Source organism: Solanum pennellii, chromosome 12 (assembly GCF_001406875.1).
Source record: "Solanum pennellii chromosome 12, SPENNV200".
NCBI lineage: Eukaryota > Viridiplantae > Streptophyta > Magnoliopsida > Solanales > Solanaceae > Solanum > Solanum pennellii.
In genome coordinates, this window is record NC_028648.1 from 60,328,081 (window position 1) to 60,340,672 (window position 12,592).

The 12,592-nt window shown below is 29.4% G+C and overlaps 1 protein-coding gene across 1 annotated transcript; it reads right to left on the reverse strand.

The window, feature by feature from the left end:
• Positions 1-5,072: 5,072 nt before the first annotated feature.
• LOC107005607 (mitochondrial import inner membrane translocase subunit TIM23-2-like) lies at positions 5,073-7,597 on the reverse strand. The gene is made up of 2 exons (XM_015204249.2): positions 6,901-7,597; positions 5,073-5,258 (listed from the first exon to the last, which is right to left on the reverse strand). The coding sequence occupies exon 1, from the start codon at positions 7,471-7,473 to the stop codon at positions 6,916-6,918; it is 558 nt and encodes a 185-aa protein (XP_015059735.1). The 5' UTR covers positions 7,474-7,597; the 3' UTR covers positions 5,073-5,258; positions 6,901-6,915.
• Between the last annotated feature and the right edge of the window lie 4,995 nt (positions 7,598-12,592).

The window sequence follows — 12,592 nt, forward strand, 5'->3', positions numbered from 1 at the left end:
GTTTGCATTTTTCTTTTTGGATAAATGAATATAAAATGGATTTTTGAAAGGAAGAAGAGAACATATGAATGGACAAAGTAATAGTAGTTGTTAGTTGAATTAATAATCATTAAAAGTTAATATTTTTCTGTCGAACAATAATTATCAATTATTAATTTGATGCACATCTTAATTGCAACTTTTGGTTAAAAAAAACAAATTGGATTGTAACCCTTGGTAATATCCATATCGAAGAATACTTACTATGACTTGAAAATTGAGAGAGGTGGTACATTTTTCATTTTTCAAATTAACTTAATTGTTTAATTTTCAAGACTATTTTTAAAATGTTCTATCAATTTTATCCTTCGTTAGTTAGTATTGAATTTAGTGATCAATTAATATTTAGTTATTCTAATCATAAATTTGGTAATAATTAATAAGGATCAAAATGAAAAATTATACTCCCTCCGTCCGGAATTGTTTGTCATGTTACGCTTATCAAAAGTCAATTTGACTAATTTTCAAAGGTAAATTAGATCATATTAATTCGATATTTTAAACAAAAAAATTAGATATTCTAAAACTACATGAAAAGTACTATAAATTACAATTTTTTACATATTAATATGATAAAAAAATACATCTTAAAATGTTAGCTAAAGTTTTTATAGTTTGACTCTAAAAATAGAAATCATGACAAATAATTTCGGACGAAGAAAATATTTAATTTATGTCTTAATTTACTTTTTTTAAAAGAGTGTAAAACACAAAAAAATTAATTAAATATGAAATGAAGGAATATTTAAGGTTTGAATAATTGGAGCTTTTCAAACTCCAAACATTATGGCTTTTTATAAAATTCACACAAAAAGAGAAATCAATTAACAAGTTATTAGACCTAGGTGAAGCTTCCTAGAATTAATTGCACATAATTTTAAGAAGACATTGGAATCAAGGAGGGGGAAAAGTAAAAAACAAGAGAAACCTCGTTCACTCTCACCACCGCATATCTTCAAAGATCTCCTTGTCACTTTTTGTTATCGATGACGGAATAAGAATTTTTTTATTACTCTTTCCGTTAGTTTTTATTGTCTATAATGAATTTTTCACAATTTTAAAGATAAAGACGAATTGTTCGGATGGTAAACATTTTTTACTTTCACTTCTAAAATTGTAGATTCAAGTTATTAATAAAGTAAAATATGTGAGAGAGCTTCGAGAAATAGAGATATTAAAAAAAAGTTATTGGATACGTGTACTAATTGATACTTCCTCCGTTTGAAATTATTTGTCATGTTACGTTTATCAAAAGTCAATTTGATTAGTTTTTAAAGGTAAATTGGATCACATTAATTCGATATTTTAAACAAAAAAATTAGATATTCTAAAACTATATGAAAAGTACTATAAATTACAATTTTTTGCGTATTAATATGATGAAAAAATACATCTTAAAATATCAGTCAAAGTTTTTATAATTTGACTCTAAAAATAGAAATCATGACAAACAATATCGGACGGAGAGAGTATATAGTCCGTAAGAATTTGATAAATGATTTGGAATGAATAGTTAATGATAAGAGTAAAACTTGTTAAAGAATTGTCTTTTTATATGTTAATATGGACAAGAGAAAATGAAAAATTATTTTTAATACAATCGATAAAAAAAAAAAGTGAATGGAGGGGTATTATTTATTTTTTCATTGTTTTGCTTTTTTGAAAGTTTATTTGACTCATTTTAAAATTAAATTGATTTAGATAAAGTATTGTGAGGAGTATGTCATATCAGTCTAGGCGTGGGGCAAGTATTTATTATGGAATGTAATTAAAAATTTCTCCTAACTAAAATTAAAATTATTAAATAGGTCCTTAAATTAATACCATAAAATTCAACTTGTTATTACATTTTAAGAAGTAAAAGAATTTTACCAAAACAAAAATAACTTTATAAAATTGAAATATTTCTATTCTTAGCCCTAATTTATTTTCATCTTTATCTTTTTTCCGAGTAAAAGAGAAATATGATCAATATGCTAAGTATAAAGTAAAAACGCATGATTCATTAGCGTTTATTTTGGTTTGATTTGGTTTGATTTTTTTGATTTGTAAGTTCCTTTTTCCTTTTTTTAAAATTTATATTATGAATTTCTACTCAATTTATTTTTTTATAAAAAAAGTCTAAATCAGATCAACATTTGAGATAAAAAGTTATAAATTAATTTTTATTTAATTGTTGAACTTGATCAACGCTTCAGGATAAAGCGGTTTTATGTTCATTTTTGAACTTCAATCATACATTTGTCTTAATGATTTATTATTTTATTCTATTTATATATATATATTATTAATATAGTGTAATGACTTAATCTGTGAAAATAACATAGCTATTATTTTATCTGATCAATAAGTGCTTATATTAATATTAACTTATAATTATATAATAAGTTACCTTAAATCATGCGTAAATTTTACTATATATCATTACTAATGATTATATGGGTCATTAAAAAAGCAGCATTATTCCAGGATCAATATCATCATATATATACCTAAGATTGCCCCTTTTTATTTTTGTTTCTTTTTCCTTTAATTTGATGGTGCATAGTTGCTGGTAATTAGTGAAAGTGTAACGTACCAATATAAATTATGGTTGAGATCTCTTATGAAAAATTTAGCTCGGGTTCGAATTCTGAAAATGAAAAAAATCATGTTGAAAGTGTCGTTCTTAGAAATGAGTCATGCAAAGCGTGAATCCAAATTTAATCAAATTTTAATGCATATATAAGAATTAAATTACAATTTATGATCCAATGTAGAATAAGTTTTTATATAGTTCAGTTGTTCCATCGATTTAACATATTACTTAGCATCGAGGTGTATTTTAAAACATAATAAATGAAATGGAGTATCTCGTATTAGTGAATGAATGAAATTTTGAGTAATCCTTCCCGTTTGAGCTAGCTTTTGGGATATGAATTAGGACCAAAACTTAATTTGATGTGGCAACAGATTCGAACCCGATGTGAATCCCAAGAAAAATCGGACAATTGTGGGGGTAGAAATACCTCTGGTTCATGAATGTCACTCTCCGAAACAGACAGTAAAATTCCTAGTAAAGAATATTTCAATCCTAGAGTGAAGGGTGATGATGAATCAAATGAATGTCTCACATCGGTGAAAAATGAAATCTTGAGCTTTTATATGGTTTGAGAGATCCTCTTCCTTATAAGATTATGAGTAACTTTTGTGATGTGAGTTAGCTCAAACCTAATGTAATAAGAGTGATAGTTTAAATAGGTAAAGAAAATAATGAATAGTTAAAATATGAAACTGAGAAAAAGTAATAATTTAGATGTGTTTTGATCATAATTAACTATATGGTAAATGACCAATTAGATTAATAGATCATTACCAGAGACAAATTAATGAGATTATTGCAATGCAGAGCATAAATTTATATGCAAGGATATTCATAAAAATTATGAGTAATAAATAGTAGATATAAACCCGCAATTATAAATATAAAAACTTGTTCGATGATAAAAATCTTAAATATTGAACCTACAAAAACTTAAATCTTGAATTCGTTTCTGAGCCTGATTCACCACCATCCATGGACTACATTATTGCAAGTATCCTTGATCCACCTAAAGCTCTTTCTGAGTGAACCCTTCATTTTGCCCTCCATAGCATAAGCTTTATATCCAACTACTCTTCTCTTTCTTTGCAATTCAAGATCATCCAATTTCCAACTTTTTGAACAAGTGGACATCACTTTGCTCTTGTTAATATTGCTCTTCTTGATCTTCACTTCCTTATTATTATTATTATTATTATTAGGAATATGATGTGAATTAGTACTATAACTCCTTAAATCTTGCATACTTGTTGGTGATAACTTTTGCATCCTTCCACCTTCCCTTGTTGACATTGATCTAAAATTCTCCATTTTCTAGGAATAGTAATGAAAATGAGAGGTTTTTAGTTTGTTTGGCTTTAGAGGAAAATGTACTAGGCTTTGCTTCAAGATTATGTTTTTGAGTAAACTATATATGGATTTATATATCCAAGGAAGGGGTGGAGGTGTGGCTTTTATTTTTATTCTATTCTTCTTTTTATATTTATCATTTTATCCTATTCTTCTTTTATTATTTTATCTTTTTTATCATATTCTTGAGTAGCTTTTCCTCCTTTTTTTTATCTTTTATCTTTTTTGCTTTTTTCCATTATACTCTTTTTTGTTAATGGAGTTATGTGACAAACTTTGATGGTAACATGTGGAAGACAGCTGAATATTTTATGTCTTCGAGTTATTATATGAATAGATAAATAGACACTTTAATTTGATCTCAACAAATAATTAAACACTTCAACTTTAAGTAGCATATCTAGACACCTCAAATCATCAACATTGTGTCAATTAAACACTTCAACTTATAAAATATACATCTCCAAAAATTATGTGAAGCGTCAATATCAAATGTCCACAAAGATACAATCAAAACAAATTGAAATGTTTAGTTGTCAGTTGAGATCAACAAATTGAAATGTTTAGTTGTCAATTGAGATCAAGTGTGTCTGTAGATATACACTCACAACATTACTAAAGTAATCGGTTTGAAGCCATATTTATTTTTAGTGTGTATTTGTTCATTATATCAATTCTAAAATCCATCATACAGTATACTTATTCATTTCTCTTTTCTTTCATGAAAAGTAAGAATTGTGACATCGACTAAACAGTCTTTTAAAAGGCAATTGAATTCAAACTTCAAATAATCAAATATTATGGGGAAAATTAATACACACATGAGAAACAGTTGAAAAAAAAATTCCTGAATTATTGAAAGGTTGGGATGATACCGTCAACAAATTAAACGCATTTTCTGAATCATTTCTAATACGTTAAGAAGCAGGCAAATTCGATGCGATAGATAAACAGAAATTTGTGAATTATTTCTACAACGTTAAAGGATAGTTTGAGCCTTTTTTGTTTTGATAATTTGAAATTTTAGATTTCACATAATAATAGCAAGGCATCACGCAATTTCATCATAATAATTAGCATTATAATAACTATGATAGCTCTATTTGACGTGCAGGCATAACAATCATTGAGGTGAATAGAAATGTATTACAACACTTTCACCTATCTATGCCAATATAATAAACAATGAGCTAAAATTTCAATTTTGTCGTATCCTAACCAGTTTGCATACACCTCAACTATTTCAGCGAGCTCCACAAAAACTACCACCAGTATAACACCAGTAACTCTGCACACGTTGGAAATAAAAAACACAGTATTTTTCAATATGAGAACTTAAAAAATCATATAACATATATATAATAATACATAATAAGCCAATTATGCAGTGTCATAAACAAATAAACAGAGATACCATCTACTGAGAACTTACTCTAACTGCAAACCCACGAAGTATGTAATAAAGCATGTATATACACATAATACTGATAGACAAGATAATCTACAGAGTTATAATTGTCAAAGAAACTAATTTCATCGGTAAGTTAGACATAAAACCAAAGTTACCATCAAAGAACGAATCGATAACATTACTTCTAAATAAGAAACAAAAATGACTGCAGCAGAAGTCCACTAAAAAGTGCAGCTTGATGAATTCAGTTAACTCAACGACAACGTTATCTACTGAACAGACCTTTCAGTAACTAATAATAGGTACAAATATCACTCTGAGGCAAGGATCCTTCGGGAACAACCTCCCTTGTCAATAACTAACAATAGGTACATATATCACTCGAGGCGAGGGTCCTTCAGAAGCAACCTCCCTTTACAATAACTAACAAATAGATACAGATATCACTTGAAGCGAGGTTCCTTCGGAAACAAACTCCTTTTACTTACAGTAACTAACAAATAGATACAAATATCACTTGAGGCAAGGAGCCTTCGGAAACAACCTCCCTTTACAGTAACTAACAAATTGATACAAATCACTTGAGGCGGGGTTCCTTCGGAAACAACCTCCTTTTACTTACAGTAACTAACGAATAGATACAAATATCACTTGAGGCAAGGAGCCTTCGGAAACAGCCTCCCTTTACAGTAACTAACAAATTGATACAAATATCACTTGAGGCGAGGTTCCTTCGGAAACAACCTCCTTTTACTTAACAGTAACTAACAAATAGATACAAATATCACTTGAGGCAAGGAGCCTTCGGAAACAACCTCCCTTTACAGTAACTAACAAATAAATACAATAATCACTAGAGGCTAGGGTCCTTCGGAAACAATCCCAACAATCCATCTACCTCCACGAGTTAGGAATAAGGAGGTAGGTTGTTGATGTTCTATCAGTACAAATATACTTCAAGGAAAACCATTTGCACAAGGAGAAGATGCATTCTTGAAATTTTGCACAAAACTGTAATAAACAGAGACAATTGACAGAAACAACAGAAGGGAACAACCATCTCAAGGTGCTAAGTTTTCAAAAATGCCATACACCAGTAAGTCTCTTTTTTTGTCAATTATTCATAACCGAGTAGTTTCAGAACATATATTCAAAGAATCAAGAAAGTATGCAGCTTTAATGAAATAATTACATTACTGCTGCTCAAGGTGCACTTTGATGGCATGCACTAAGCCACTAACTAATATCTAGAAAGCTTATCGCGTGTCAATGGGGTACGGGAGGGGAGAATGTTCGTAGACCTTACCTATAGGTATAAAGGTTGTTTCCAATACACGAAAAAGAAGTTCAACAAGTATGCATACTGAACAGTAACTACATCAAAATAATACGATAATTGAATATATCAAGAAAGCATGCACCTTTGATGAAATAATTACATTACAACTCAACGAGGAAACAATTTCTCAAGCTACCATCAAAATTTCAGTAACAATTGAAACTTATAAAGCTTACAAACCTATCAAAAACAAGCTCAGATTGGTACATATCGTTTCATCGCCTGTTTTGCTGCAACTCCAAGCCCAACTACAGCTCCACCAATAACCCCTGCAACAGCCGCGGACCTCAACCCTGCCGCCGCCCTGTAAAATGCTCCAGTCCCTAAACCCGCCACCACGCTATTGATAACATCGTCTGTATCCCTGATCGCCACCATCCCACTCTCTAAACCCGCATACATCAGTCCAATAACTCCGAATCGATTCCCGAACTTCCTACCAGTGTGACCCGACCCGTTTAATATTCTGTTAACCCGGAGCTTCAACGTGTCCCCAGGCTCAGAAGCTTTAACGCCTTGAATAAATCCTTTACCTGCCCCGACGACGGAACCGGAGAGATAACCGATGCCAGTGTAGAACGTTAGGTTTTCTCCCCATGATCGGCGCTGTGCGAGAGATTCCTCTTTGAAGAGAAATTCGGGGGAAGTTGGGAGTTTGTAGAGTTTCTGAATTGGAACTTGAAGATCTTGGTATGGATTATAGAACCGCCGGTTTTGGACGTCGCCGTCGTTGTCTCCGGCGTGATATGCCATCGCCGTCGGGATTTTTGGCTCTAGTGTTCGGGTTAGGGTTTAGGGTTTGGGAATTGAGAAGAGTAACAAAGTTTTCTGGAAAAGAGAAGGAAACAACACCGCCTTTTCTTGTAAGTAGAGCCACGTGGTCTAGTAGTCAGTAGAGAGTTCGAAAATAAGTTTTGTATAACTTTCTTTGAGTTTTTTGTCAAAAATATCTTTTAATTATACCCCAAATTTAAATTATATCCTTAAAATATTATTTCTAGAAGAAAATATCATTTAATTATACCTTAAATTTAATTACATTCTTAAAATATCATTTTTAGCAGAAAACATCATTTAAGTATTTGTAAATGAACAACTTTCATCCTTTTGTTAGATATTATCAAAAAACTAATGAATCTTACAAAAATGAATAGTTAACGTGACTATCAACAAAAGTTATTCTGCGTATTTCATTACTTGCTACAAGAAGTTCATGGAAAATATAAAAAATCTTAGATATTGTTGCTTATGAAGTTAAAAATGATTGAAAGGAGTGAGCGTACATAATTTGCCTTTTTCGTAACAGAAAAAAGTTGGAGATTAATTATTTTTATCTTTTTCTTGATTAATTAAATCAATAGATTTTTAGGTCAATCTAATATTGAAGTGATCAAAATATTGATTATGTCTCGTAGTTGAGTTTCATTCGACATTATTAGAAGGGGAAGTCTCCAACAAACGTCATGCATATTCAATAGAGAAGAAATATATTTAAACTAATAATATTTTTAATTAAAATCAATAAAAAATGAATGAAAAATGGTCAAATTAAAAGTTTTGCATAATTATTAACTCAATTACGAAAAAGTTCACTATAATATTCTTGGCATATCTAAGGATAATAATTAGGAAGGGACGACTTTTTGTGGGATATATCGGACAGTTTTACGAGAAATTCAAGTAGAAGGATGAAAATTGCTCACTTTAAAATACTTGAAGGATGTTTTATGGTAAGAATTAAGAGTGGGCAACGGACCGGAACCGGTTCACCGGATCAGAACGAACCGGTACCGGACCGGAACGGGACGCGTTGACCGGTACGTTGACCGATATCGGGATGAATTGAACCGAAATTACCAAAATGGATACTCGATTCTGTCCTACTATATACCGGAATGGAATCGAAATGGACCGTAATGGAACGAAACGGGATAAACGGAATGACACATCTAGTTATTTCAAAAATAATTTTTTGGAATTACGAAAATATGAAAAAAAAATTATTTTTCTAAGTTTAAATTAATAGTTTTTAAATTTATAATATAATTTTTTACTTAAATTTATTTTAAAGATATTTTTTAAATTTTTTTTACTTATTAAGTTTGCAAGTTAAGTCAAATAAAGTTTTCAAAATTTAAATCTTTTGAAGTTTATACTTTATTGTTATTACTCATTATTCATTAATATTTATAATTTGTAAGTTATATTTATAACTTGTGTATTGTAATCTTTTGAAGTTATATAAGTTATTACTTATTATTCATTAATATTTATAATATATAACTTATATTTATAATTTGTGTCTTGTAAACTTTTGAAATTTATACTTTATAAGTTATTATTTATTATTCATTAATATTTATAAGTTATAAGTTATATTTATAACTTGTGTTTTGCAATATAAATAAATAAAATTTGTAATTAGTAATTAGTATATAATTTATATAAAATATGATTTATATAAAATATAAAATATAAATTATATAAAATATAATATACATAAAATATAAAATATAAATTAATTAATATATATTGATTAAATCGGACCGGAATCGAAACGGATCGGGACGGAATCGGAATGAACCGAGATAAACTGGTACCGATACACCGGTATCAAATCACGGTTTCATCCCGTTCCGTGTATCGGTTCAGACTATCCCGTCCCGTCCCGTATGCAACCGAAATGGGACGAACCGGAACGGTACCGGTACGTCCGGTTCCGTTGCCCAGTCTCAGTAAGAATGATACTTTAAGGATGTAGTTTAAGTTTGGGGTATAGTTAAAGGATGTTTTCTGCTACAAATGAGACTTTAAAGATGTAGTTTAAGTTTGGGGTATAGTTAAATAATATTTTTGGTCAAAAATATTTATATTAAATCTATTAACGACTAAATTTTTTAATATAAAATTGAAGTTTTTCTTACATTTTATTTAATATTTTTTTTTTAATTTTATAAAGTGAGTTTTCTTACACTTTATGGATTGGCTATAGGAAATTCATTAGGATTATTACTATTTAAGTTTTTAAGACTCGAGAACACTTATTTGTTAGTTGTTGTATGTCTACAAGGGTGTGTTATGAGTTTCCAATAGGGTGCATAGCCTTTTTTTAACAACTCAAAAATATCATTTACAAGTGATATAATAATTATGAATGTGTAGTGAAACAATTTTTTCATTTATAGAATAATTCAAGTACTTATTCCATGAGAGTATGGAAAATAAGGCACTGATTGGTATATGGAAGGAAGATGTTTCGTTGGAAAGTTATGATGGAACATAATAAAAATATCGTGTTTTTTGTAAAAATATGAGTGTTGTTATTTTTGAAATTTTATTGTGATTATTTGTTGAATTAAATTGTGTGGGTTTGAACCTTGTTCAAAAACAAAAAGCTCAAGTCTCACGTTGATTTTTGAATGAATTAAAGCAAATGAATTTCTTCACCCTGTAAACTTGTAGAATTTTGTATTTCCCTTCATTGTATATGTTGTGGAGTAATGTGAATGAGATGATAGTTCAATTACTCTTTTTGATTGATCTTCATGAACGGAAAAGGGGGATTAAATGAATAAGGCAATGTGTTAATAGTTGTATTTTGTGAATTGCCTTGATGTTGATCCTAATTAGTTGATTGATGAAATACTTTGATGGCATCAACGTGATCTTAGGAGCGGCTCAAGCGTATTAGGGGCCTAAAGTAAAAAATCAAACGGGGCTTCAAATTTAAATTGTTAATACTTTTATATAATTTATTTCTTCTAAATTTCACCTTATAATATAATCATTCTTATTTTAAATTATTTTTCATAAGATATAGTGCTCAAAATATGTCAAATTTCTTCTAATAATCCCTTCATTTTTCATGAAATGTTTACTTTTTCTACAAATAGTATTCAATATTTGTTAAAAACAACAACTTATAACCTATTATTATAAAAAATGAGGCCCCTTAAATTTGGGGGCCTAAGGCACATGTCTTTTTTTTGTTTAACACTGTCGAGTCACCCATGGACTCTTGAATTGCTTGAGTTTATTGTCTTCCTAATGATGTGACATTGCCTATTTGCATCAATTTTGGTAAAATGTAATGAGACATATGCCGATAGAAATGATTTCGACAAGTGATATTATATAAACCTGATGGGAAATGGTTCAAGCTATTAATGTTGAGCCGATGAAAAATGATTACAACAAGTGACATTATATAAAGTCGTTGAGAAATGATTCTTGCAAGTGTGAGTATTATATGATTGATCTACTTGACATTTGTGATTGATCTACTTGATGATTGCAGTTGACACACTTGATACTTGATTGTTGTACAGTGACTATTGGATTGATTGGTAAGCCTTGTGAGGTGTATTGTAGTAAATGGTTAGGTGAAACTGATTTCTATGCAGGTTGTAGCTGCGACGGTTCGATTGGTATGAAAGGATTACTCGTATTCTAGCTTAGTTTTACCTGGTATAGTTGGCTAACTGTCGAGTATCATGTTGTTTGATACTCAGTCTTTGTTTCTATACTTGTGTAGGTTTCTAGCCCGAATTTGGTGTGATCATTCTTCTTCATCTTTCTCTGAGGCTTTCAAATGACACATTGAGAGATAGTTGCTTGTCATCCAGTGGGCCCTCTTGTTTCTTTTTTATGTTTTGTTTTATTCGAGAAACAAATAAAGTGAGACTTGTACTTATCTTTCAATTTATAATAATATATTAGTGGCTTGCACATGTAATAACTAGATTTTGGGATATATCTTCAGAATGACTAAATTTTCTGCTCTTATGCTACTGTTGATTTATTTTCTGCATTCTTTTCGTATTATTGGGTTTAAGGCTGACTTATCTTGGTGGGATTAGACGAGTGCAATCACATCTATTTTTGGATCATGACAAAATGAAAAGTGGTGTTTAAATTATATCATAAACTTTTTTTTTCTTAATAGATGTGTATTATCTCAATAATTAACTTATTTTAAAATAGATAGAGTATAATTAAAAAAGAAATATATTATAACTTTTATAGGAAAATTTAGAATTACTAATCAAACTTGATGGGAGGTCTAGAATATTAGGAAAAACTACTTGACTAAGTAAAAATAGCTAATATATATGCAACACTTTCAAAAAGTTATATCATAAAATAATATTTAAGGTTCATTTCTCTTTTTTTCTTACTTCTCTCCTCTCAGTTTCCTTTTCGCCCTTTCTCTCCCTCTTTTAATTCATTATGTGAATCTTTCTCCTTCTTCCTATATGTTTCTTATACCAATTCATAATCTTGTTAAAGTCTTACTTGAGTTAATTTTATCTAAACATGTGATTGTTGTTCTTCAATTTTTTCTAGATGTTTATTGATTGTTGATTTTTTTATGGTGGATTAATACTATTATATCAAAATTCTCGTATTGGGTTCTTAATTTGTTTAACCTTTGATTTTTTTTCTTCTTCTTAGATTAATACAATCAATGATATTATTTATGTATCCAATTTTTTTTTAATCTGTATATCAAGAAAATGGATAACGTGTTATCAAATTTTATCTTTTTCGATTGATACATATTATACAATCAACTGTGCCTACGTATGAGATAAGTTGTATATGAATGAGACAATTATTCTTAGGAAAAAAATTTATATATGTATATTTATTTTGGGGGTAATATAATATTAAACACTATATCAATGCTTATTTCATTTGTATATCACAAAAAAAATTGATACATACTGTATTTGATATTTATATTAGGGGTGATACAAAGTGTATCTCTGTATCTATGTTTTAGTTTCAAAGTTAACATGTATATTTACGTGCTAGATTATGAAAATAAGGAGAGAGATTAATGAGATTTGGGAGAAAGAAAGAAGACATT

Excerpts from the sequence above, each read along its gene's own strand:
- LOC107005607 (XM_015204249.2), bottom strand. The coding sequence starts at position 7,473 with ATGGCATATCACGCCGGAGACAACGACGGCGACGTCCAAAACCGGCGG.